The sequence below is a fragment of the Acaromyces ingoldii genome, assembly GCF_003144295.1.
Source record: "Acaromyces ingoldii strain MCA 4198 unplaced genomic scaffold FA10scaffold_3, whole genome shotgun sequence".
Classification (NCBI taxonomy): domain Eukaryota; kingdom Fungi; phylum Basidiomycota; class Exobasidiomycetes; order Exobasidiales; family Cryptobasidiaceae; genus Acaromyces; species Acaromyces ingoldii.
Window position 1 is genome coordinate 1,051,451 of NW_020290249.1, and position 21,022 is coordinate 1,072,472.

Genomic DNA, 21,022 nt, shown 5'->3' on the forward strand with positions numbered 1-21,022 from the left:
CGAAAAAATGAATTTTCAAATGGGGCCTCGTTATTCGCGGGCAGAGGGTGGGGTTGCAGCAGTGCGGCACACGATCAGTCTCAGTCTCCCCGTTTTCTTCCTCACTAGAACAGTAACACTACTACTACTACTACACTACAAAGGGTACATGGCGAATTGCCGAAAGCCGCTTGAGGGACTGACACCTTCAGAGCCCAGAGCCAATTGAAAGCGCTTATTCTTCCGCCGTGTCCTGGTTGGGGGTGCTTCAGCCTCACCCGGGTGGCAGAAGAGGTCGGAGCTGCAGCTGAAATCCGGTCTAGCCATTGCTTCCAGCCATGACGATTGGTCAGGATAAAAGATAGATAAGGGCTCCGATCCGTGCAGATCCAGAGCTCAACGTTGGCTTGTACCGTCGAACAGTCACGTTTTGGCGGGGGAGATACCCCCCATCGTCACCTCTCTGTCTCTTAGCTCCTGTCAAAAGGCCGCTAACGCCCAATCCACGACATCATCGTCGCAATGATCGCTATTTTACATTGTCTCTGGTCTGCGATTACCTCTCAGATCTAAGTTCATCAACAAGATCCGTGACCCTTACCCGTCGCTGCTTATCTCTGAAGTCGAGGAGCTGGGCAAAGGCGCGAAAGTCCGCAGGCTCGGACCTCAAGCCACACACAATTAGAGGCAGAAAAGGAAAATTGGTGCCAGCCAACAATGCCTCGAGCCTTCAAGCGCGCGCATCAGAGTCGCCGACGCGAACGTGTGCCGGCGAGCCGGGCAATTAGAGCTGGCCCAATGTACTTCTGTCACGACGATGACTGTTTTCTCGCTCTCTCTCCAGCTCTCTTTATAAGATGACCATGCCATTGCAAATGCAGAAGTCGACGAGAAGTGGGCGAGGTCGTGTGCCGTTTTTCTTTTCTTTCCAATGCCCTGAAGACGCGTGCTGGAATTGGCGTGGCTTCTATGCCTGAGGGGGAAAAATGATCGCCAACCTCCACCACCACAAGGTCGGACCAGATTCGGTGTCAGCGCCGTTTGCTTCAACGGCTCGCTACATAGCGAACCAACCCGACAGGTCGGGTCACGGACTGGCAGCTGAGAGGCGGGCGATCCACCTGAAGCGGATGCTGCCAAAGACCGCGTCGTAGTCTCCTCATCATCATGGGAGCACCGAAGAGTCCAGAGGGAAATGAATCGTCTTCTTCCTCTTCGCAATCGCCAACATCATCCTCGACGTCGTCGACAGGGGTGGGGGCGGTTGCCACGTCACCATCAGAGAAACGATCTCGGGGGGAAGCTCTGAGCGGTGGTAGCAGCCGAAGCAGGAAGCGGACAGCGGCGCAGTCTGGACATCGGTCTCCCTCTCCCAACAGTGGCGAAGCTTCGCCGTCGTCCAGGTCGTCACCCTCTAGGTCGCCCCAACGCAACAACAATCAATCATCGCCCAGGTCAATCTCGCCAAGGTCTGGTGGCGGCAGTCCCAGCCGGACCTCGGCACGAGGCGCTGCGGCGCATACAGGATCGCCTGGGAAGCCATGGGGAGAAGACACTAGCCTACCTGAGATCGCCGACGAGCCGGGGGACTTGTCTGGCTCATCGTCATCCTCCTCCTTTGGTGGTGGCGCTGGTGGGGATCCTGCAACCGGGCATGACTCATCGATGGATGATGGCGACACGTCTGCAGACAGCTCCTCAAGCTCCCATCGCGTCTTCAACAATACAAACACGCCCAATTCGCTGACAGCGACGATCTCGCGTGGCCACTTCCACCAGTGCGGCACGGCGAGGCGGGTCAAGGTTTACGAGCTTCAAGGAGAGATCTGGTTCGATCGAGGGACGGGTTACTGCGCAGGAGTCTACGATGAGGCCTTTGATGAGGCGCTGCTCGTGGCCAGGATGGAGAACAATTGCGTGAAGCTCAAGATTGAAAGCGAAGGTGACGAAGCAGGACGGTCCGACGCCGTCGCAGCAGCTGCTGCTGCTGCTACGACTGCTGCCACAGGCTCGACAGACGGCCAATCCCCCATCACTGATGGCGAGGACAAGGACTACTTTGTTCTCGTCGTGAGCGAGAATTTAGAGACGGAGGACATGCTGCTCAACACGCGCGTCGTCCGAGAGGACGTCTACCAGAGACAACAGGGTGAGTACAGCATCTCGATCACCGTCCGCCGCTACACCGCAATCTTACAGAGCCGAGTCGCAGACACCCTTGTCGTTTGGACCGAGCCCGATGGGACCGATATGGCCCTTTCTTTCCAAGAGGCCGACGGCTGCAATGAGGTGTGGGATTTTCTCACTGAGGTTCAAAAGCACTTTATTACCCATGGCCAAACGGTCAGGATGGAGCAGCAAGGCGCGGGAGCGGGCACAGGTAGTGGCTCCGACGATGAAGGCGTGCTCCTCGGAGTTGATGGAACAAATTCCAGCCAGGATGGTGGGACGCTCTTCATGGCCGACGGCAGCCCTTTTGCTCTCCCGGATCCACAGCGCGACAATCTCGAGGTCGTAGAGGTCACCCTCAAGGATGGGGCAAGTCGAACTGCAGCAGCGAGAGGAAAGGTGGCCGAGTGGCTGTTTAAAGACGAATACGTCAAGAAGCTCATTCCCGTCTTCCATGACGCAGAGGAGCTGGAGCAGCTCGAGGACTTGCACCGGCTCTGCAGCATCATGCAGACGATCCTGATGCTCAACGACAATGTTTTGGTCGAGAGTATTCTCCAGGACGACGTCTTCCTCGACGTCATGGGCATGCTCGAATACGACCCAGAGTTTCCCAGGCTCAAGGCCTCGTATCGCGACTACCTTGTCAACCAGACTCGCTTCCGCCAGGTGGTGCCGATCCATGACCCCACGATCCTGGCCAAGATTCACCAAACCTTTAGGCTCCTCTACCTCAAGGACGTCATCTTGACGCGCATCGTTGACGACTCCACCTTTGCCATCCTCAACAGCCTCATCTTCTACCACCAGGCCGATATCATCAACTTTTGCTCGAGTTCAGAGCAATTTCTCACAAGCCTGTTTGGCATCTTTGGTGATCCGCCGCCCGCCTCGCAAAGCGACACCAGCGGCGAGGTGCAGGTCTTTGACGACGAGAAGAAGGGCGAAGCTGTCATCTTCATCCAGCAGCTCGTCAGCATGGGAAAGCAGATTCAGCTTCCCACTCGCATTGCCCTCTATCGCGTTCTCACCGAGTGGGGCTTGCTGGTCGTGCTCGAATATGCGCTCTCGAGAGAGGACGGCAGACTCAAGAATGCGGCGACCGAGGTGCTCCTGACAATCATCGAATACGATGCTACGGCTGTGCGGGTTCACATCCTGGAGCAGGTAGATCGAAGCAGAATGTCGCTTCTCTCCAAACTCGTTGACCTGCTCCACGAGGAGACCGACCTGGGCCTCAAGACGCAGCTCACCGAGGCGCTGCGGATCCTTTTCGATTCAGCACCCGATGGCACGAGCGTTGGACCCGGTGTAGCGCAGTCGTTGAGCGCTGCCGCCGCCGCCGCCGCAGCGGCTCATGGAGATACCGACGGAGACATGGTACAGAAGGAGGACTCCGATCTGTTCCTTGCTTGGTTCTACGAGGAAGAGGTCGAACACCTCTTTGAACCCCTGAAGCAACTACCAAGGATGAAAGAGTTGATGTCATCGGTGTCATCAGGACAGAGGCGGAAGAGGGGCGATCTGTCGCTGGAGCCGCGAGCAAAGTCGGCGCTCATCGGCCATCTGTGCGACCTGCTCACTTACATTGTCATCCACCATTCCTACCGGAGCCAGTACTGGATCGTGTCGTCAGACATCAGCGCACGCGTGGGCGCGCTGCTCTCTGCGAGAGAGAAGCACATCCGACTCTCGGCCCTTCGCTTCTTTCGCGCTTGCCTCACCAGGACCAACCAATTCATCAACCGGCACCTGATCAAGCTCAACGTTTTTGAAGCCATTCTGTATCTGATGGAGACTGAGGAAAGTAGAGGCAATCTCGTGGCAAGTGCATGCCTTGATCTCTTCGAATTCATCCGAAAGGTGAGTTGCCCTTCCTCTTACTAATTTGAAAAGTACGAGGCTGACAGACTTTCTCATGGTTCCTTTTTGTGTGACAGGAGAATGTACGAGCAGTCATTGGACACCTCCATGACAAGTTCAAGGCTCGACTGGAAGCACTCGCAGCGAGGCCGACGTGTGGCTCTTTCTTCAGTGCACTGCTCGATCAGGCGAGGAGAAATAAGGAGGCACCCGTATCTCAGGACTCTTCTGCTGCGTCGGCGGCAAGGAGCAACGCAATGAGTATGAAAGACGAAGCCGAGCGAAAGAGACGAATTCGCGATCTCGAGCGAAGAGGTCAGAACAGAGCCATGATGGACCTCGACGAAGAGAACTACTTTGGAGAAGAGGACGACGAGGATGAAGGAGAAAAGGCAGCTTCGACTTCCACGTCGGCATCCACCTCTTCCTCCTCCCAGTCGTCATCGTCGTCGTCATCTACAACCACGTCAGCGGGGCCCAAGCGAGGCGGACTGGTGCCCTATTCGGACGAGGATGGCGAAGAAGAGGCACAGGAGGTGGCTTCCTCGCTGCCGGCGTTACACCTCACTAGTGTCACACCATCATCACAAGAAGCAGGTCCTCCTGGCACTTTCCAAGCTACACCGCCCACTTCTTCCATGCCTGCAGCGCACGTTCAGCCGATGATTTCGAGCAGCGCACTCGAGGAAGTCGTTGTTCCGAAGCTTTCTGGTGGACGTAGGAAACGCGATGCGTCAGAGGGGCAAGACGAAGAAGACGACGATGACGATATGATGGGTAGGCTTGCCAAGCGGAAATCTTCACGAAAGAGCGGCGGCGGGCTCGAGCCGGCTGCGAAAGCGCCAAAGCAGGAAGCGGTGGCCGGCGGATTTATCAAAGAGGAAGACGCTGAGGAAAAGCAAGCCAAAGGACCAGCCGCATTGGCGGCGGCGGACGACAAGGAGAAGGCAGGAGGAGGCAAGAAGAAGCTGTCGATCAGCCTCTCGTCTTCCAGCCAAAAAATGATCAAGAGCGACGATGATGCTTCGTCATCCCCCCCTTCCAACACCACCACCTCCTCTTCTTGAGGAGTCTCATGATCTCCCTATCTGCATCTGCTGGCAACCTAGCCGGCCACTGTGATTTTCAGTGATTGTAATTTTGATGTATGTGCTCTTCTCTTTTCTGCTCGGCGTGAAGTAGTAGTAGCTCGGTGATTCAGACTTTTGACGCGTCGGTGCTTCGTTCGCTCTTACTCCGCTCTTTCCATCCACATCCCGCACGCACACATACCGCCCCAAATGGCACCTCACTATCGGCCACGCCAAGCCGTGATCGTCTCCACCTCTCCTGCCACTCAGGAAGACACCAGCGCTTCCTCGACGTCGTCGCCCTCTTCGACAGCCGAATGGAACTCGCTGCTGCTGTGGGCGCGCCGCGCGAGGGGACCGCAGTGGGACAGCTCGACGTCGATCTGGCACGTCGACCGGGGCTCGCGCGAGTACTATGCGTTTGCCGATGATGCGGCGCGCGGGACCAAGCTCAGCGTGCAGGGCAGCAGCAGCAGCGGCGGTGGCGCTGCTGCTAGGTCGGGTGGGGTGACCGCGGGGGAGGACGGCGCGGGGCCGGCAGCGACGGGCGCAACGGGATCCGAAGAGGGCCGGGATGAGGGGAAGCTGCGTGAGAGGGAGCGGGAGCGGGAGCGAGAAAGGGATCGAGAGAGAGACGAAGCACAACGACGAAGGCTCGCGAGCATCGGCGCAAGTCGGACCAACAGTGCAACGAACAGTCCCGCGCCGGCCACGGCTGCTGCCACGGGGCCTGGCGCCCTGGTCGGTGGGGCCATCGGCGGTGCTATGGCGGCACCGTTCGGCAGTGGGATCAATCCGTTGACGGGAAAGAGGGGCCGAGGAAGGCCGAGAAAGATTGTGGTGAGGCCTGAAGACCAGCAGCAACAGCAGGTGCCGCCACAAGGACCACAACATCTTGCGGGGCAGGTCGGTGCGGGTGCAGCAAAGGTGGAAGGACAGGGCGGCGCCCAGCAGGTGCCGCAACAGCAGCCTCAGCAACAAGTGCAACCACAGAGCGCGACCGCTGCAACTCCTGCGCCTGCTACGGCCCCCCGTGAGGATGAAGAAGAGGACGATGAAGAGGAAGAGGACGACGACGACGACGACGATGGGGACGATGACAACAAGGGAGGGTCAAGCTACAAAGGCAAAGGTAGCAATGAAGACGATGACGACGACAACGATGACGATGATGACGATGACGACGACGATGATGATGACAATCAGTCTCACACAAGGCGGGGAGGAAGTTCAGGAGAAGACAGCGATGATGGAACAGCAAAAAGAGGCCGCTTCCGTTAGATAAAGTAGAGTCAAAGATGTTCATAATCTGCATGCATTATGTTATCTATCACAGTCCCAGGCTGAGTCGAGCATCTTCGAGCTTCGGCCTGACCCATGCGCTTCCACTGAGATCAATGGCCGTCCTCACGGCTTTCTCGCCGACCTCCAGTAGCTTCTCGTGCTCGTCAAGATCTGCACAAGTGATCTGTCCACGCTCCAGAGCGGTAGCGAAGGCAAGGCAGTCTGCCTCTGCCTCCACGCCCCTCTCCTCGGGTCGGTCCGAGATGCAACGGGCAATGATGAGCTTACAGAGCTGGGGAGCGTCGCGGGCGAAGCGTTCCAGCAGCCTCTTTGGTGAAGGACCCGGTGGTGGTGGGAGATATTTGACTCTTGGGTCATCGGAATCCAAGCCCTCCCCTTCCTCGTCGTGCAGAATCGCAGCGAGGTCGACGTCGTCGGGCGTGGGCAGAGAGGCAGGAATGGCGCCCGTGCTGCTCCTCTTCAGGAGCTTCGTCCTCCGGAACTCGAGGAAACCAGATTGACCTTTACCCAGGAGCGTTTCTCGGATATCGTTGTCTTCGATGTCGTCTCGCAGCGCAAATGCTCGCACAAGGTTGCACCCAAGCGCCCACAAATCCGCAGAGGCACCAACACGCCTGCCCTGGGGTCCCGCAAAGGCCTCGGGAGGAATCCAGTCATAGCTTGCCAGCGTCACGCGCCCATCGCCCCCGGGGATGCCTCGGAATGGATTGGCGTTTTCGTAATCAATCACGACAAGCCTCGCCTGCTCATCAAACATCAAGTTCTCCAGCTTGATGTCGCCATGCAGCCATCCAGCAGCGTGGAATCCGACAATGGCGCGGAGGGCATTGACAAAGACAAGAGCCACAACGGGGTAGAGCTCTCTCTCTTCGCAGCCTGCGATGACGAAAAAGGCCTCCTCGGGGTAGTCCTCTTCCAGCCGGACGTATTTGCCATCAGATGTCTTGAGCACCTTTGCCACAGCCATGCGACCAGGATTGAGCGTCTCTGCTTTTTGCACCTCGTCGAGGATGTCATCGACGTAGCGATCGCGCAGCTCGCGGAGTAGGGACTTGGACAAGGGGTTGGCGCCCAGGGTCGGGTCCACGTTGCGCATCTTTGCCTCGATGCTCTTGATCTCCATGGCAGCATAGAAGCGTCCGTCGCCATCCATGGCCCAACGCCGCAGCTTGGCCGCACTCGAGACTCGGTTGTCAGGCGTTGTGATGAGGTACGTTGTGGGGACCATATCCTCGTCGGCCACTGCATCTTCGTGAACCAGGCTCGATCTCCGCAGATTGGAACTCGGGATCTTGTGAGAGTGATGGCGATGGTGGAAGTCTCGCTTCTCGTCTTCGTCTGCGAAGGCGACACCGTCGCCGGTGTCTTCGGCGCTGAACAGGCGCACCGAGAGGCCGTCAGTGACGGCACCCTCGCGAAAGGGACCGGTACGGTCGTACAATGTACCATCGACCGGGATCGGCTTTCTTCTCCTCGCCAATTTGAGAGCCAAACGAGGCGAGGAGCTCCTCGACGCAGTCTGCGAGCCGGTGATGCGTGAGCCGTCCGCGCCCAGGTGACTTGACGGGGAAGATTCATCGGATCGGTCGTACTCGACTCCCTCCAACTGCTCGTAGCGCAGCTGAGCTTTCTCCCGGGCATGCTGCACCATGCTCTCTACGCTCATCGAATCCTGGTCGTCGTCGGCCGCGCCGCCCTGAGCCGAAGCGGCTGCAGCTGCAGCTGCCTGGGCGAGAAGATCCGATGAACTGGTCCTGTGCTTTGGTTTCCGGGTCCGCGAGGCGCTCTGAGTGTGCGCTGGAGATGAGGCCCCCACGGGCGACACCTGACTGACAGGACCAGATGCTGGGCTGATCTGGCTGAGCGGGGCGAGAGACAGACGCTCAAAATGCTGCTGTGGTGCTCCACCGATAGACGATGCGCTCGACGAAGACGATTCGCGCCTGGGCGTGTGGATGCCAATGACAGTCTCGTGCCTCATGATGGCGGCCTCCGGGCCATTGGATGAGAAACGCCTCGGTCTTGGCGCCGTTGTCGTTGCAGTTGTCGTCGCGGTGTCGCCGCCCTGCCTGTTGCTGCTAGCCGAGGAGGAGCCCCTCCTCGTCGCTCCAGCGTCATGGCCTCCAGGTTGCAGCTGCTGCTTGATCCGCGGCCTCCAGAGACCACTGCCATTGCTGCTGCTTCTGCGACTGTTGCGCCGCGTGGAAGGAGCAGCACTGCTGGCACTCTCGGACATCCATGCATCATCCTCGGACCACCTGCTGCCCGACCCTCTCCTCCCGTCTGAGTCCTCGTCGTAGTCCTCGTCCTCGTTGTCATCCTCGTCGTCCTCATCTTCGTCGCCCTCGTCCTCGGCGGCAAGCTTGGATCGGTTGACCAAGCTCGAGGTGCCCTTTTTGAAGGCCAGATGGACCGAGCCACCAAAGGTGCCCATGCTCTCGCGCTCGTGTTGTTGCCACCGCTCGTGGTCCTTTCCCAGAAACAGCGTCTTGGCCCGATAGCGACTCGGGGGGATTGTCCACTCTGGCAAGGGCCGGTCACGGTTGTGCGACTGAGCATCGCGCGCTTCAAACATGGTGTTTGTCCGCATCGATTTGAGGTCCATTCGGCCGGCCTTTACGGGGCTCCTTTTGATCTTTGGTATGGTCGTCGACGACGACGGCGAGCGGGAGCCGCGGTCACCGCCAGCCCGATTGGGGGAGATGGAGCCAGGAGGCGTCATGGCGATGAGGGCGTCGTCGTGCAGAAAGGAGGACAATAGCGAGTGAGAAGGCCGTCGCTGTCGCCGTCGCCGCCGTGGAGACCCTTGCGTGCAGCAACCTTTTTTCCTCGCAGATTGAACCCTTTGTGCACGCGCGCACGCGACGATGACGCGAGTGACTGACGGAGCTGCAGCCAACGGTGCGAGGCGCACAAAGCGATGCGTGCGGGGAAAGGATCAGAGAAGTCTGAAGGGAAAGGCGGTGCAGAGGTAAGGAAGCGTGAGAAGACAGGTGATCAAAACGGGCCTGGACGGTTTCCTGCTCCCTCCTCCAGAGACGTCGAAGAATTTAAAAAGATAGTAAGGAAAGATGGGGGCGGGCACCCGACTGAGGGGGAAGAGGGCTTAGTTTAGGGTGCATCGCCGGGGGCGATACTGCAAAAAAGCGTCATTGCATCTCTTAGACCGCGGATTTTCAGTCTTGCACATTTCCTCCTTAAACTTTTAGATTTTCCGCTGCTGTTTGAAGATCGAGCGGGGTGGAAGATCTCAATGCATGGACGTCGTTGCGAATGCATGGTCCTCTCGAAAACCTCGGAAGAGTGTTCACCGCGGCTCACGACCCGCGCGAATAGCCAAAGAGAGCAATACACCATGGAGGCCTGGTCTAGGCCGATGTTTAATGAAATACATCAGTGTGAGGGAGACTGTTGAGCCCACGGTTCCGAGGTAAAGCAGTCTATTTTCCCTAGCCTACCCGCCCCACTCTCTGTTCCCCCGCGCACTCCATCGATCAGATTCTAGGGTCTACTACTAGCTACTAGTTCTCTGAAAAAGGTCGCATGACCAACAGGTACAGCTTGTATCGGCGAAGCCATGGCTGGATAGCTGGGAACGGTGTGGCTGTGTGGCCTCCAGCACTTTGACTAGGCAAGCTCATGGTCTGCTGAGAGCGTACCGGGAGACAACAAAGGTCGCAATCAGCTATTTCCAAAACGGTCCCATATGGTCAGAAGTGCCGCACCCGGCCCAACGGTAGCAGCCAAGGTGTCCGCTATATGTCCCATTACGGTCCGCCTTCATGTGCGAACGCAGAGGACAGCAAACGAGAAAGAGCATGTCGGAAATTGCTGGAACCGCTGCGTTTTAAGAATGTTAGAGATGCGGATTGGTAATCACTTTCTCTTCTCCGTCATCAACAGATTCCCTCCCATCCTGCTTTCTCATGATTGTTCGCTTCTCATAGCATTGTCTTAGAGGGAGCTTTTTTTTTTTTTTTTTTTTTTTTTTTTTTTTTTTTTTTTTTTTTTAGGGTCTGGTCTGGCTGGTGACAGACCGGCAATTTAAAAAGTCGCTGGACCGGATGTTGACATCCACCTTTCCCATCATCACGTTGACCCGCGACTCATGGCTGGAGAGGACGAAGTGGACGGCCTCACGGCTGGTGTGACGCCCTCGTCATCAACTGCGGCTGCAGCAACAGCGCCGCGGCGTCCACAGCACGCAGGCACCGTCTACCGACCCAGCTCGCGCTTCTCTTTTCCCCGCGCTGCGCAGCCTGAGATCGTGCGAGCCTACCAGAAGGATGTTTACTATCGCGACATGCTCCGGGACCAGCTTCAGGACGTAGCCAGGAGTGTACTGGGCAGCCGCACACTGTTTGCCCACGCAGAGACGATCTCGTTCCTGGGCAGCGTCGCCTACTTTACGCTGAGCACCCTCGGAGGCGCCCAGACGCTCGGCGAGGAGTATGTCAATGCCATGATGACCGATGGCAAGACTGGCAGGATTGTCGCTCTTCGCGTGAGTGTTCCACTGCTTTATCCAAGCCAGCAATCATGTTCCCCTCCGCTAACTGGGCTGCACCTGGTGACAGCGACGATCTGCGTTCATCTTCTTCCACGTCGTCTCGCCTTACCTTCTTTCGAGAGTCTATGGCGCGAGCCGGAGGCGGATCGTGGCGAGCCACCAGCAGCGCTCTCAGGCACTGCAACGAGCGAGGCTACGAGCGGCTGCCGTTGCACCTCGGCGTGGTCCCGAGGCGGAAAAGGCCAAAGCAAGGGAGCCTCAGCCCAGCCGGCTCGACCGGCTCGTTGGAATCCTGGCCGAGAGACTACCTTCGATGGAGTCCTTTAATGCCTCGGACGGATGGCTAGCCTACGCCAGCGCCGCTCACCTTGCGCTCTTCTACCTCGGGAGCCGATACTATGCCTTTGGACAGCGCATGGCCGGCGTCGAGTACATTTCCACAATCGCCAGGCGGCCGGGCTCGAAGCCGCCGTCGTACGAGGTGCTTGGTTTCCTGCTGGGCTTGCAGCTCGTCATCAAGATGCTTCTCGGTGCCAACCGGTGGCGTGTGGCTCGCAGCAAGGCCAAGAAAGAGAAGTTGATGAGTGAGGGAAAGTGGGAGGAGAAGCGCGAGGCGGAGCGGGAGCAAGACGAAAAGGAGGTCGTTCACCTTGACGACGTCGCCTGGACCCACAAGACGCAGCCGCCGACCAGGACCGAATCAGGGACCAGGGAGGAAGATCACGGCAGAGTGCCGTTGTCCTATGCGGACCCCGACGCGCTGAGCTCTGCCGCCGAGCTGGGTCTGGACAAGGGAGCGTCACGAGAGCAGCTCGAGGCGAGCCGGGGTGCAGCACGAGTCAAGGCGGCCGAACTGGAGGCTGTGGCCGAGTCGGTGCTCAAGTGTACGCTGTGCATGGAAAAGAGGGAACCGGAAAAGGGGACGAGCGCCGTGACGGAGTGCGGCCACGTCTTTTGCTGGGACTGCATCGTGGGCTGGGCGAGGGAGAAGCCAGAGTGCCCCCTCTGTCGACAATCTCTCAACCCATCTCACATCCTTCCTATCTACAACTTTTAGCCTGATATACATCTCTCCTCTTCTTTTGTAATCTATCAATGGACTGAATGCTCGTCTTTGACTGAGTCATGGGAGAAGGACCTGTGAATTGAGAGCAAGCCAATCCAGCCAGAAGACGCAAGACGGACGCGTCGAAGGCGGCCAACCAACTAAAAAAAATATCAAGTGTTGATCCATCCACACGCAGAGCTTGAATTGCTGACCTCTCTTCTCGACCAACACGTCTTCCTCTCTTTCTTCCATCTCTCTCTCTCTTCTGGGACGAGACCGGGCGCGAGACCTGAGACACTGACAACGATGGCGACGGCGCAAGCGACAGTGAGCCAGGCGCCGCTGCGGACGCACCTGTCGCTCAAGGGCTCCGTGGCCCTCGTCTCGGATTTCTTCCTCTTTGGCATCCAGTCGATTCTCTACCAGCGCGAAATCTACCCCTCGGACGAGTTCCGCAACGTGAAAAAGTTTGGGACCCAGGTCCTGACGACGACGGACGAAGGGCTCAAGGAGTACCTCGATGCGGCCATGGGCCAGGTCAAGACGTGGCTCGAGCGCGGCCAGGTCAAGCGCCTCGTCGTGGCCATTGTCGAAAAGGAGACGGGCGAGACGAGGGAGCGGTGGCAGTTCGACATTGACGTTGTCGGTAAGGCCGAGGGCGAGGAGAGCGAGGAGACGGGGAGTGTGGGCCAAGATGGCAAAGCGCCCAGCAAGGAGAATGTCGAGTGAGTGGTTGGCTCCCTGACTTGGCTGAGGAGAGAGACACACAACCGCACACACGCACAAAGAGAGCTTGACGAGACTGACATGGGACCGAGAAGCCCGAGCGCAGACAAAGACGGGGCAAAGAGCAAGAAAAAGACAGATGCCCAGGTCAAGGCCGAGATTTCGGCCATCATCAAGCAAATCACGGCCAGCTGCACCTTCCTGCCCTTGCTGGAAGAGCCATGTGAGTGCCTTGGTCTTGAGCCTAGACAGGATGCAAGGACTGACGACGGGGGAATTTGCCAGGCGCATTCACCATTTTGGCCTACACCAGCCTCGAGGCAGACATGCCCATGGAGTGGTCCGAAAGCGATGCCCGGCTCATTGCCGCCGGTCAGGCCGAGCAAGTCAAGCTGAGGAGCTTCAGCACCCAGGTGCACCGCGTCGACGCCCTCGTCGCTTACAAGCGTGAAGACGAGGACGAGTAGCAGTCCCCTGCCTTCTCTCTCTCTTTCTCTTCTCGCTTGTCTCTCTCTTTTATCTTCCTTGTACAACATCTAGATTACGAAAATGAAGCTGTTCATTTCTCGAGTCCCCTAGGCGAACTCGGGCACATTGTGTTGGCCAGGTCCGTATGGCTTCGATGTCAAGGCAGTCCTTCCTTCGGCGGCCTCGGACGAGTGCCTGCCGCTCTGCGGGCCAGGCTTGGGCGGCTTGCCATTCTTGAGGCCGTCGAGGAGCTTGATCGTTGTCTCTGGCGTCAGGTCCTCCTGTTTGGCATAAATGTTCGTCAGCAGGAGCTCGGCTCTTCATGCGAAAGCGAATTGAATTTGCTCACGTAGAAGTCATCGTTGACCTGCACCATGGGTGCGTTGGCACAGGCGCTGGTAAAAGGCAATCAATCGTCAGCCACTTGTCTCTCTCTTTTGGCAGAGTAAGGAGAGAAGGAAGTGCAACTCACCCAAGGCACTCCACCTCCACCAGGGTAAAGAGCTTGTCGGGCGTGGTGTGTCCAGCCTTGATGCCAAGCTTGTCCTCCATCGTCTTTTGGATCAGCTCGCTGCCGCACCCGCCGAGCATGCACGGCGTCGTGGTGCAGAGCTGCAAGAAGTACTTGCCCACGGGCTCGCGGTTGAACATGGTGTAGAACGAAGCCACCTCGTACACCCTCATCGGCGGCATCTCGAGAAACTCGGCGACGTAGTTCATGACGCTGATCGAGGTCCAGCCGCTGTTTTGCCGTTGGCCCAGGTCCAGCAGCGGGATCACGGCAGCCTTCTTGTACTGGGGAGGGTAGTGCGAGACGATTTCCTTGGCCTGCTTCAGGTTCTCCTCGTTGAACTTGAAGGGAATCTTGGGGTTGCTGTTTGGGGTTTGTAAAAAGGTCAGTTCGTCGCTCGCTGTCTAGGGCCATTCATCTAGAGGTGCAACACCCACTTGTAGTCGGTGTCTCTGTGGACAAAGAGCGCATCCGATCGGTTCACCCTCGAGGTCGACAGGGCCCTGACGGGAGCGGCAGTGGCAATCCGAGGACGAGAAGCCACTTGCCGAGCAGCGCTCAGAGCGACAGAGCGAAGCGAGGCCATTGCAGATGTGTGGTAGTTGGAAAAGAGGTAAATTGGAGGAAGTCTACTGGCGCTTCGATTACAAATACGCGCCTGCTTCACGGCTGAAGCCTCCCCTTCTCCTCAGCTTCTTCTCAACCTTTCTTCGTTTGACGGCCGTCTCAGCTTCCTTCAAATTGACAGACGTTTAATCTGCAGGTTTGAGTGCTGTCTATCGCTGTCGCACCACCGTCGCAGCAGCTCTGAGACTAGGGCTCGGAGAACTTCCAGATCCAGTCGAGGCACCAGGTGATGCACGTGACCCGACAAGTTCCGTAATTTTTTCGTTCGTCGTCACCTTTCTTCCTCCGACGTCTCCTCACAGCGACGACGGGACGGCCAATAACTAGAGCGAGCCAACACAATGTGGCCATTTTCGGGTTCAAATCAGGATGCTCCGGCTCCCGCGCCCTCGGCGACCGAGGGAGTTGCGCCGACATACAACTCAGCCGGCCCTTCCTCAGCGCCACAGCAGCAGCAGCAACAACAGCGACAAGACGGCACGGCGACCGATTACTTCCAATCGTCATCTGCCAAGTTTGATCGCTCGCAGTCGCCTCAGTACGATCCTAGCTACACGCCGAACACATCAGACCTGTTCAACAATGCTGCCTTCGACGTCGCACGATTGCATCCCATGGCCGGCCTCGGGAAGGATGAGATTGAATACCTCGACATTGTCGATGCGCAGCCTTCGACGCTGGAGGGTGGGCGCACCGCGCTGCCCAGCCGGGGGTGGAGCGACGATCTTTGCTATGGAACTGGGACCACATATCTGTCGGGTAGGTTTGACTTCTTTTCCATCGCGTCTCTTGCCCAGAGCTTACATTTGTACCAATTTGTACCATCAGGTCTTGGCGTTGGTGGCCTCCTCGGTGCGCGAGAGGGCCTGTTTAGACCGCTGGGCGTTCAGTCGCCGACATTCCGCCTGCGACTCAATGCCGTGCTGAACCAAATCACAAGACGGGGAAGCTTTATGGGCAACAGCGCCGGTGTCCTGGCCCTCATCTACAACATCTTTGACGCCTCCATCGACGGCATGCGCGGCAAGCACGACATCTGGGGCAGCATCGGTGCCGGTGGGCTCAGCGGCGCCCTCTTCAAGTGCACCGCCGGCGTTCGCCCCATGATGATTTCGAGCAGCATCATGATGGGTCTCGCCGCAACATGGTCTACCGCAAAGACTGCGCTTCTTTAATTTCGTGTAGGAGCACATACATTCGCAGAGACACATCTTCACCACCACTCGCTTTCTTCCTCTGTCTTTCTCTATCAATGGCAATGGTCCATTCCGTGCTCACATCTTGCTCGCGCCCAGATTGCCAAAGCCTAGTTCGAGGCCGACTGCCAGATGGGCGAGCCTAGCATCGACGGCGTATCCCTTCTTTTGGAAGTCTGTGCAGAGATATAGCATCAGCTGCGATACTCTGAATCTGGTGGGCGTGAATGAGACACCAACCACTGAGGCTGTTGGTGAGGCCACGGAGAGGGACGAGGTGCTTCTCGATGATCTCGCCCTCGTCTGGCTTCGCCACAGGATCGGGTGCATCGTCTGCGACGTCGATCCGGACGATGCACAGTTTCATGTTTGCTCCTGTCATTCCCTGATTTCCATCCCTTGTCAGTCGCCTCTACTTGGCAGGAAAGAGAGATAAAGAAACAGGAATTCTGATGACGCACCGGATCATTGTACATGATGTTGGTTGTCTCCTTGACGTCGACCTTGGCGCCGTCCTTTGTCGTGCCATAGCCCGTCTCCTCCTCCAGCTCGCGCAGAGCAGCCCTCGTCGCGCCGTCGTCGCCCTCCTCGCCCGCATCGACGAGGCCCGCCGGCATCTCGATGACGCTCCTCCCCACGGGCGGCCGGTACTGCGAGATGAGGAGCAGGTGCGGCTCCGACGAAGGCCGGTGGATGAGGGTGCAGATCGCGACGGCGTCCACGTCGCCCTTGCGCGTCCGCCGGTCGGCGCTCTCCCACTTGCGCTCCTTGCCTGTGGGGTCCTTCCAGTGGATCGCGCGCAGGCCAATCCACTTGCTGTCGGCGTCGTTGAGCGGCTCGGACCGGAGATTCTTGGCCGACTGCGACGACATGGCGCTCTCGGCGATCGTCTTGATGCTATGTGAGTAAGCAGTCGGGGCTAGCGTTGTTGCGAGTTTAGCAGAGGCTCTCGTAGTTGTAGTAGTAGCAGCAGTGACAAGTCTCCCTGGTAAGAGACAAGTCGAAGCTCGAACGAGAAGCATCAATCAATGCGAAGGGAGGCGGGAAGAAAGAAAAGTGGAGTGTTGCCTTGTGTCACGCACGCACGTCACGTCAGCAGCTCTGATCAGCAGACCCTCGGCCTCAACCTGTCAAATCTCAAAGCCACTTCAATCGTACAGCGTACGAGTGAGAGCACATTCTGACCCGAAGACATGTAATTGGAAGAATTATGGAGTAGTACAGCAGCCTCACTTTCGGTACCAGAGCGTCATCTTGCGGCCTCTCCTCATCTTCCTCATGAGACACAGCATGCCGTGCAGAAGCGCCTCGGCCGTGGGCGGGCATCCTGGCACGTACAGGTCCACGGGCACGATTCGGTCGCAGCCACGAACAACGCTGTACGAGTAGTGGCTGATTCGATGAAATGCGTTAGAACATGCTCAGAAGTTGAGGGCGAAATGAGCGATGCGCGAAAAGAACTCACTAGTAACCCCCACCGTTGGCACACGAGCCCATGCTGATGACCCATCGAGGCTCTGGCATCTGAAAACGCAAGGGTTCAATATAAGCTGAAGTTCAACAAAGTGCCGATAATTCGTGTGCAACACCAACCTGATCGTAGACCTTGCGGAGAGCGGGTGCCATCTTGTTGGTCAGGGTACCAGCGACAATCATGACGTCCGACTGACGAGGGCTGGCACGGAACACAACGCCCAATCGGTCCTGATCATATCGTGCAGTGGCGACGTGCATCATCTCAACGGCGCAGCAGGCGAGACCGAAAGTCATGGGCCACATTGACCCCTGACGAGCCCAGTTGACGACCTTGTCCAACGTCGTCGTCACGTATTCTGTGATGCTTTCCCGTTAGGTCACGATTAAAATAATCGCTCATTGAGATGCGAGGAAGCACTCACCGACATTGTTCCGAGGCGTCTCGAGGCTGAGCTGGTTGCTTCCCCGGTTGGCGACGGCCGCAAACGAAGCTGGTTCCCCCGTGCCTTCACCAGCAGGTGAAGCCTGGCTGCTGCTCGACGACGTGGCAAACGCGCGGCTCTTTCCATTCTGGACCTGGCTCTGCTGCTGGCTGCTGGCAATAATGGCGGGGAGGAGCGAGGACTTGGACGAGGAAGCGCCGTCCCTCGAAGCCGACACTTGGCTCATGAAGCGGGCGGACATCGCGCGAGGAACCGACGAGCGCATGGCTGTGAAGATTTATCAGCTCAATCTGGTCCACATCAAGGGCAGAGAGAAAAAACCAACGCACCTCCAGCCCTCGAAAGGGTGCTGAATGCCGAACGAGAGACCGACATGTTGTCAGTGAAAGCCCGCGCGATAGTCAATGGCGATGACGAGAAGGTGGAAATGGCTTTGTTCGCCGGGTGGCGCCCCTTCTCTAGCCAATCGTTTCTCGCGCTTACAAGATTGGATTCCACGCGAGAATCAGTCAGACACGTGATCCATTTCGCCCAAGATTCTTCCTCTGATCCCTTGGATCGCACAACTTTCGACGACAGGAATAGAGGCACCAAGAGACCACGATGAAGGTCAGGGCGGAGCCGATGCTGCGAACGGCAGCCAGGGCCGGTTTGTACGGCGCATCTTCCTCGCGCTTGACTTTGACACCCATCAGACAGTGAGTTTGTTGATACTACTTTGCTTTGCGTTCCTCTGCGGCTGACATGGAGCTCTTACTTCTCAGCTTCTCGTCGTCTCGCGCGGCCTCTCGCTCGGTCCTCGACTCGCTCGCAGGCCTCGGAAACCGTCTCGGCATCAACACAAATCCTCTCTATCGCGGTCTTGGCGCCAAGACACCCGAGGAAAAGGCCAAAAGGGCCCTCGAAGACTCGGTCCGCTCCGACCCTGAGAAATCCAGAAGACGGCTCCTGCGAAAACGGTGGGGTGCGCCCAAGATGATCGAGGTGTCTTCTTCGACGCAGGGCGGCGCAGCAAAGAAGAGAGAAGCGATACCGGCCCCGCCGAGATTTGCAGGGCGGACAGCCAAGACGACGAGGCTCGAGGAGCGCGTTACGGAGCACAAGTACAGCACGGCTGCCTTTCGCATCTCGCCCCGCAAGCTGAAGGTCCTGGCGGACCAGATCGGTGGGGGTAAGCCCATCGACTTTGCCATCCTGCAGATGCAGTTCAGCCCGAAGCGGGCGGCACGAAGAATCAAGAGCACGCTTGCTCTGGCGCGGGACCATGCAGTCGCAAAGGGAATGGAGAGAAGCCGGCTCGTCGTGAGCGAGGCGTGGGTGGGCAAGGGCATGAAGTTCAGGAAGATGGAGCCAAAGGGAAGGGCACGGACAGGTGTCAGGGAGAGCTTCCAGAGCCGACTCTCCATCGTGCTCCGTGAGGGAAAGACATGGGACGAGAAGCAGAACGAGAAGCTGGCAAAGGAGAAGAAGAGGATCCGAAGCATCGGCACGGGAGGCGTTGTCAGGACCCAACGTCCCCTGGTCAACACATTCCAGAGGCCAGGATGGCAGTGGTGAACATCCCTCTCTTCATCTCGCTCCCTTCATCTCGCTCCCTTCATCTCGCTCAGAGGCGGTAAGAAATAATATCATCGAAAAAAAGTGCATGTCTTCCAATGTGTATATAGAGATGGCCCCAGGAAGCTATATTTACTGCGCACATTTGGGAAGAGAGCAAGAGCGAGATGTCAGCTGAAACACGTTCTGATTGTGAAGACGAACGAGCGACGTCACTCACAGTAATGACGGTCGGCTTGGATCGACCCGTGAACTTCTCGAGCTCGGAAATCTTGAGTGCCTGCTCAATGAGGGGCTTGAGGCCCTGCTGAGCATCGGCCTCGAACTCCTTCTCATCGTTGCTGTACTTTTCCACGTAGAGACGGATCGTGGCACCCGCCGAGCCGGTGCCGGACAGACGGAAGATGATGCGGCTTCCGTCGACAAACTTGGCGTACAGGCCTTGGTTCTTGCTCACGCTGCCATCGATGGGGTCCGTGTAGGAAAAGTCGCCCGCCTCGGCCACCTCAAAGTCGCCAAGCTTGGTGCCCTTGAAGGACGAAGAGGTGAATTGGGAAGAGAGCTGGGCCATCATGTCCTTTGCGCCGGCCGACTCGACCTCCTCGTAGTCGTAGCGCGAGAAGAAGTTGCGGCCGTAAGTCTTGTAGTGGGCGAGGAGCACGTCAGAGACCGTCGTCCCGGGCTTCTCCTTGTTTGCGGCTGCCAGGATGCTCAACCAGGCTATTTGATTCTTGTTAGCGGCCCGAAGCAAAGAAATCAGTCTTAAGACATGCGGCCATTCTCACCCACGACGGCCCAGAGCCCATCCTTTTCGCGGATGTGGTCGGAGCCCGTGCCGAAGCTCTCCTCGCCGCAGATGGAGAGCCTGCCGGCGTCCATCAGGTTGCCAAAGAACTTCCATCCCGTCGGAACCTCGAAGCACTCGAAGCCCTTCTTCTTTGCAACGCGGTCGATGGCACCGCTCGTGGGCATGCTCCTGGCCAAGCCCTTGACGCCCTTGTTAAAGTACGGGATCGCACGGTCAGCCCAGTCTGCAATGATGGCCACGCTGTCACTCGGGTTGACAAAGGCGCCCTTGCCAATGATCATGTTTCGGTCTCCGTCGCCGTCCGAAGCCGCGCCGAAGGAGATTCCCTTGGACTCGACGGCATCGACGAGCGACTTTGCGTACGTCAGGTTTGGGTCCGGGTGGCCCCCACCAAAGTCGGGCGAAGGGACGCAGTTCTGCACGGACGACTCCGGCAGGCCGAACTGCTCGACAAAGAGGGCGCGACCATAGGGACCCGTCACGCCGTGAAGAGCGTCAAAGAGGACGGAGAAGGAGCCCGACTGGAGGAAGGACTTGATGAGGCCAAAGTCGAAGATCTTGGACAGATACTCGACGTAGTCCTTGACTGGGTCGATGATGTCGATCTTTGTGCTGCCAAAGGAGGTGGAGCCGATCTTGGACACGTCGACGTCGTCGCCCTCGACAACGTGGTACTCGCTGATGGTGGTGGTGACGTTGTAGATCTTGTCGGTGACACCCTCGGGCGCTGGTCCTCCGTTCTCCATGTTGTACTTGATGCCAAAGTCAGCATCGGGGCCACCAGGATTGTGGGAAGCAGTAAGGAGGATACCGCCAGTGGCCTTGTAAGAGCGAATGATGTGGCTCACGGCCGGCGTGGAGAGGATACCGTTTTGGCCAATGATAAGGCGAGAGACGCCGTTGCCGGCGCATAGCCGGATGATGGACTGGATGGCGGGGATGCTAAAGTAGCGTCCATCGCCACCAACGACGAGAGTGGAACCCTTTGCACCTGGCGAGGGGATCGACGAGAGGATAGCCTGAACAAAGTTCTCTGTGTAGTGAGGCTGCGAGAAGACCTTTACGCTGTGGAGGTTGTCTCCTATTAGAATTGTGGCTCTCTCGATAGGTGGTACAAGCTCCTCCCACTCACCGCTTTCTGAGGCCCGAGGTGCCCGGCTTCTGGCCCTCGAAGGGCTTTGTCGAGACTGTCTTGACGGAAGCTGCCATTGCGAACGCTGGTTGTTGCTGCAGTTTGTGGCGGGAAGGAAGAACCACGGGGAGAAG

General features: G+C 57.8%; 11 protein-coding genes across 11 annotated transcripts; 6 read left to right on the forward strand and 5 right to left on the reverse strand.

Moving 5' to 3' along the window:
• Positions 1-977: 977 nt before the first annotated feature.
• FA10DRAFT_251646 (DUF625-domain-containing protein) lies at positions 978-5,116 on the forward strand. The gene is made up of 3 exons (XM_025519618.1): positions 978-2,128; positions 2,192-4,011; positions 4,089-5,116. The coding sequence occupies exons 1-3, from the start codon at positions 1,147-1,149 to the stop codon at positions 5,076-5,078; spliced, it is 3,792 nt and encodes a 1,263-aa protein (XP_025377445.1). The 5' UTR covers positions 978-1,146; the 3' UTR covers positions 5,079-5,116.
• Positions 5,117-5,291: 175 nt separating this feature from the next.
• On the forward strand, positions 5,292-6,362 carry FA10DRAFT_285961 (hypothetical protein; the record flags this gene model as incomplete). The annotated part of the gene is made up of 1 exon (XM_025524038.1): positions 5,292-6,362. One exon carries the CDS (start codon positions 5,292-5,294, stop codon positions 6,360-6,362), a length of 1,071 nt encoding a protein of 356 aa, XP_025377446.1.
• On the reverse strand, positions 6,118-9,467 carry FA10DRAFT_266746 (hypothetical protein). Its single transcript, XM_025521622.1, has one exon. It carries the CDS (start codon positions 9,106-9,108, stop codon positions 6,412-6,414), a length of 2,697 nt encoding a protein of 898 aa, XP_025377447.1. The 5' UTR covers positions 9,109-9,467; the 3' UTR covers positions 6,118-6,411.
• A 998-nt stretch (positions 9,468-10,465) lies between these two features.
• On the forward strand, positions 10,466-11,997 carry FA10DRAFT_279429 (hypothetical protein). Its single transcript, XM_025523541.1, has 2 exons — positions 10,466-10,890; positions 10,964-11,997. The coding sequence occupies exons 1-2, from the start codon at positions 10,495-10,497 to the stop codon at positions 11,951-11,953; spliced, it is 1,386 nt and encodes a 461-aa protein (XP_025377448.1). The 5' UTR covers positions 10,466-10,494; the 3' UTR covers positions 11,954-11,997.
• Positions 11,998-12,135: 138 nt separating this feature from the next.
• On the forward strand, positions 12,136-13,239 carry FA10DRAFT_266748 (DNA-binding protein). The gene is made up of 3 exons (XM_025521623.1): positions 12,136-12,669; positions 12,766-12,893; positions 12,956-13,239. The coding sequence occupies exons 1-3, from the start codon at positions 12,251-12,253 to the stop codon at positions 13,135-13,137; spliced, it is 729 nt and encodes a 242-aa protein (XP_025377449.1). The 5' UTR covers positions 12,136-12,250; the 3' UTR covers positions 13,138-13,239.
• Positions 13,180-14,538, reverse strand: FA10DRAFT_266749 (hypothetical protein). The gene is made up of 4 exons (XM_025521624.1): positions 14,087-14,538; positions 13,611-14,012; positions 13,488-13,533; positions 13,180-13,419 (listed from the first exon to the last, which is right to left on the reverse strand). Exons 1-4 carry the CDS (start codon positions 14,233-14,235, stop codon positions 13,246-13,248), a joined length of 771 nt encoding a protein of 256 aa, XP_025377450.1. The 5' UTR covers positions 14,236-14,538; the 3' UTR covers positions 13,180-13,245.
• Positions 14,329-15,821, forward strand: FA10DRAFT_240936 (putative MAS6-mitochondrial inner membrane import translocase subunit). Its single transcript, XM_025519227.1, has 2 exons — positions 14,329-15,035; positions 15,105-15,821. The coding sequence occupies exons 1-2, from the start codon at positions 14,618-14,620 to the stop codon at positions 15,449-15,451; spliced, it is 765 nt and encodes a 254-aa protein (XP_025377451.1). The 5' UTR covers positions 14,329-14,617; the 3' UTR covers positions 15,452-15,821.
• On the reverse strand, positions 15,551-16,344 carry FA10DRAFT_271888 (hypothetical protein; the record flags this gene model as incomplete). Its single annotated transcript, XM_025523116.1, has 3 exons — positions 15,551-15,648; positions 15,713-15,857; positions 15,934-16,344. The coding sequence occupies 3 exons, from the start codon at positions 16,342-16,344 to the stop codon at positions 15,551-15,553; spliced, it is 654 nt and encodes a 217-aa protein (XP_025377452.1).
• A 313-nt stretch (positions 16,345-16,657) lies between these two features.
• FA10DRAFT_266752 (NADH-quinone oxidoreductase) lies at positions 16,658-17,774 on the reverse strand. Its single transcript, XM_025521625.1, has 5 exons — positions 17,721-17,774; positions 17,371-17,658; positions 17,066-17,304; positions 16,938-16,996; positions 16,658-16,864 (listed from the first exon to the last, which is right to left on the reverse strand). Exons 1-5 carry the CDS (start codon positions 17,764-17,766, stop codon positions 16,702-16,704), a joined length of 795 nt encoding a protein of 264 aa, XP_025377453.1. The 5' UTR covers positions 17,767-17,774; the 3' UTR covers positions 16,658-16,701.
• A 31-nt stretch (positions 17,775-17,805) lies between these two features.
• Positions 17,806-19,083, forward strand: FA10DRAFT_251669 (ribosomal protein L22). Its single transcript, XM_025519619.1, has 2 exons — positions 17,806-18,089; positions 18,156-19,083. The coding sequence occupies exons 1-2, from the start codon at positions 17,995-17,997 to the stop codon at positions 18,946-18,948; spliced, it is 888 nt and encodes a 295-aa protein (XP_025377454.1). The 5' UTR covers positions 17,806-17,994; the 3' UTR covers positions 18,949-19,083.
• Positions 18,996-20,965, reverse strand: FA10DRAFT_279434 (Phosphoglucomutase, first 3 domain-containing protein; the record flags this gene model as incomplete). The annotated part of the gene is made up of 4 exons (XM_025523542.1): positions 18,996-19,083; positions 19,169-19,668; positions 19,734-20,821; positions 20,889-20,965. The coding sequence occupies 4 exons, from the start codon at positions 20,963-20,965 to the stop codon at positions 19,081-19,083; spliced, it is 1,668 nt and encodes a 555-aa protein (XP_025377455.1). The 3' UTR covers positions 18,996-19,080.
• Between the last annotated feature and the right edge of the window lie 57 nt (positions 20,966-21,022).

Bases quoted from the DNA above. Each gene is read 5' to 3' on its own strand.
- FA10DRAFT_266752 (XM_025521625.1), bottom strand. From the start codon at position 17,766: ATGTCGGTCTCTCGTTCGGCATTCAGCACCCTTTCGAGGGCTGGAG. The intron at 17,305-17,370 runs GTGAGTGCTTCC...AAAGCATCACAG, and splicing joins GACGCCTCGGAACAATGTCG to AATACGTGACGACGACGTTG. The intron at 16,997-17,065 runs GTTGGTGTTGCA...TTGCGTTTTCAG, and splicing joins TCCGCAAGGTCTACGATCAG to ATGCCAGAGCCTCGATGGGT.
- FA10DRAFT_251669 (XM_025519619.1), top strand. From the start codon at position 17,995: ATGAAGGTCAGGGCGGAGCCGATGCTGCGAACGGCAGCCAGGGCCGGT. The intron at 18,090-18,155 runs GTGAGTTTGTTG...CTTACTTCTCAG, and splicing joins ACTTTGACACCCATCAGACA to CTTCTCGTCGTCTCGCGCGG.
- FA10DRAFT_240936 (XM_025519227.1), top strand. From the start codon at position 14,618: ATGTGGCCATTTTCGGGTTCAAATCAGGATGCTCCGGCTCCCGCGCCC. The intron at 15,036-15,104 runs GTAGGTTTGACT...TTGTACCATCAG, and splicing joins TGGGACCACATATCTGTCGG to GTCTTGGCGTTGGTGGCCTC.
- FA10DRAFT_266748 (XM_025521623.1), top strand. From the start codon at position 12,251: ATGGCGACGGCGCAAGCGACAGTGAGCCAGGCGCCGCTGCGGACGCAC. The intron at 12,670-12,765 runs GTGAGTGGTTGG...GGGACCGAGAAG, and splicing joins CCCAGCAAGGAGAATGTCGA to CCCGAGCGCAGACAAAGACG. The intron at 12,894-12,955 runs GTGAGTGCCTTG...GGAATTTGCCAG, and splicing joins GCCCTTGCTGGAAGAGCCAT to GCGCATTCACCATTTTGGCC.
- FA10DRAFT_266746 (XM_025521622.1), bottom strand. From the start codon at position 9,108: ATGACGCCTCCTGGCTCCATCTCCCCCAATCGGGCTGGCGGTGACCGC.
- FA10DRAFT_279429 (XM_025523541.1), top strand. From the start codon at position 10,495: ATGGCTGGAGAGGACGAAGTGGACGGCCTCACGGCTGGTGTGACGCCC. The intron at 10,891-10,963 runs GTGAGTGTTCCA...ACCTGGTGACAG, and splicing joins GCAGGATTGTCGCTCTTCGC to CGACGATCTGCGTTCATCTT.
- FA10DRAFT_251646 (XM_025519618.1), top strand. From the start codon at position 1,147: ATGGGAGCACCGAAGAGTCCAGAGGGAAATGAATCGTCTTCTTCCTCT. The intron at 2,129-2,191 runs GTGAGTACAGCA...GCCGAGTCGCAG, and splicing joins CGTCTACCAGAGACAACAGG to ACACCCTTGTCGTTTGGACC. The intron at 4,012-4,088 runs GTGAGTTGCCCT...TTTGTGTGACAG, and splicing joins TCTTCGAATTCATCCGAAAG to GAGAATGTACGAGCAGTCAT.
- FA10DRAFT_266749 (XM_025521624.1), bottom strand. From the start codon at position 14,235: ATGGCCTCGCTTCGCTCTGTCGCTCTGAGCGCTGCTCGGCAAGTGGCT. The intron at 13,534-13,610 runs GTGAGTTGCACT...GCCTTTTACCAG, and splicing joins GTGGAGGTGGAGTGCCTTGG to CGCCTGTGCCAACGCACCCA. The intron at 13,420-13,487 runs GTGAGCAAATTC...TATGCCAAACAG, and splicing joins AGGTCAACGATGACTTCTAC to GAGGACCTGACGCCAGAGAC.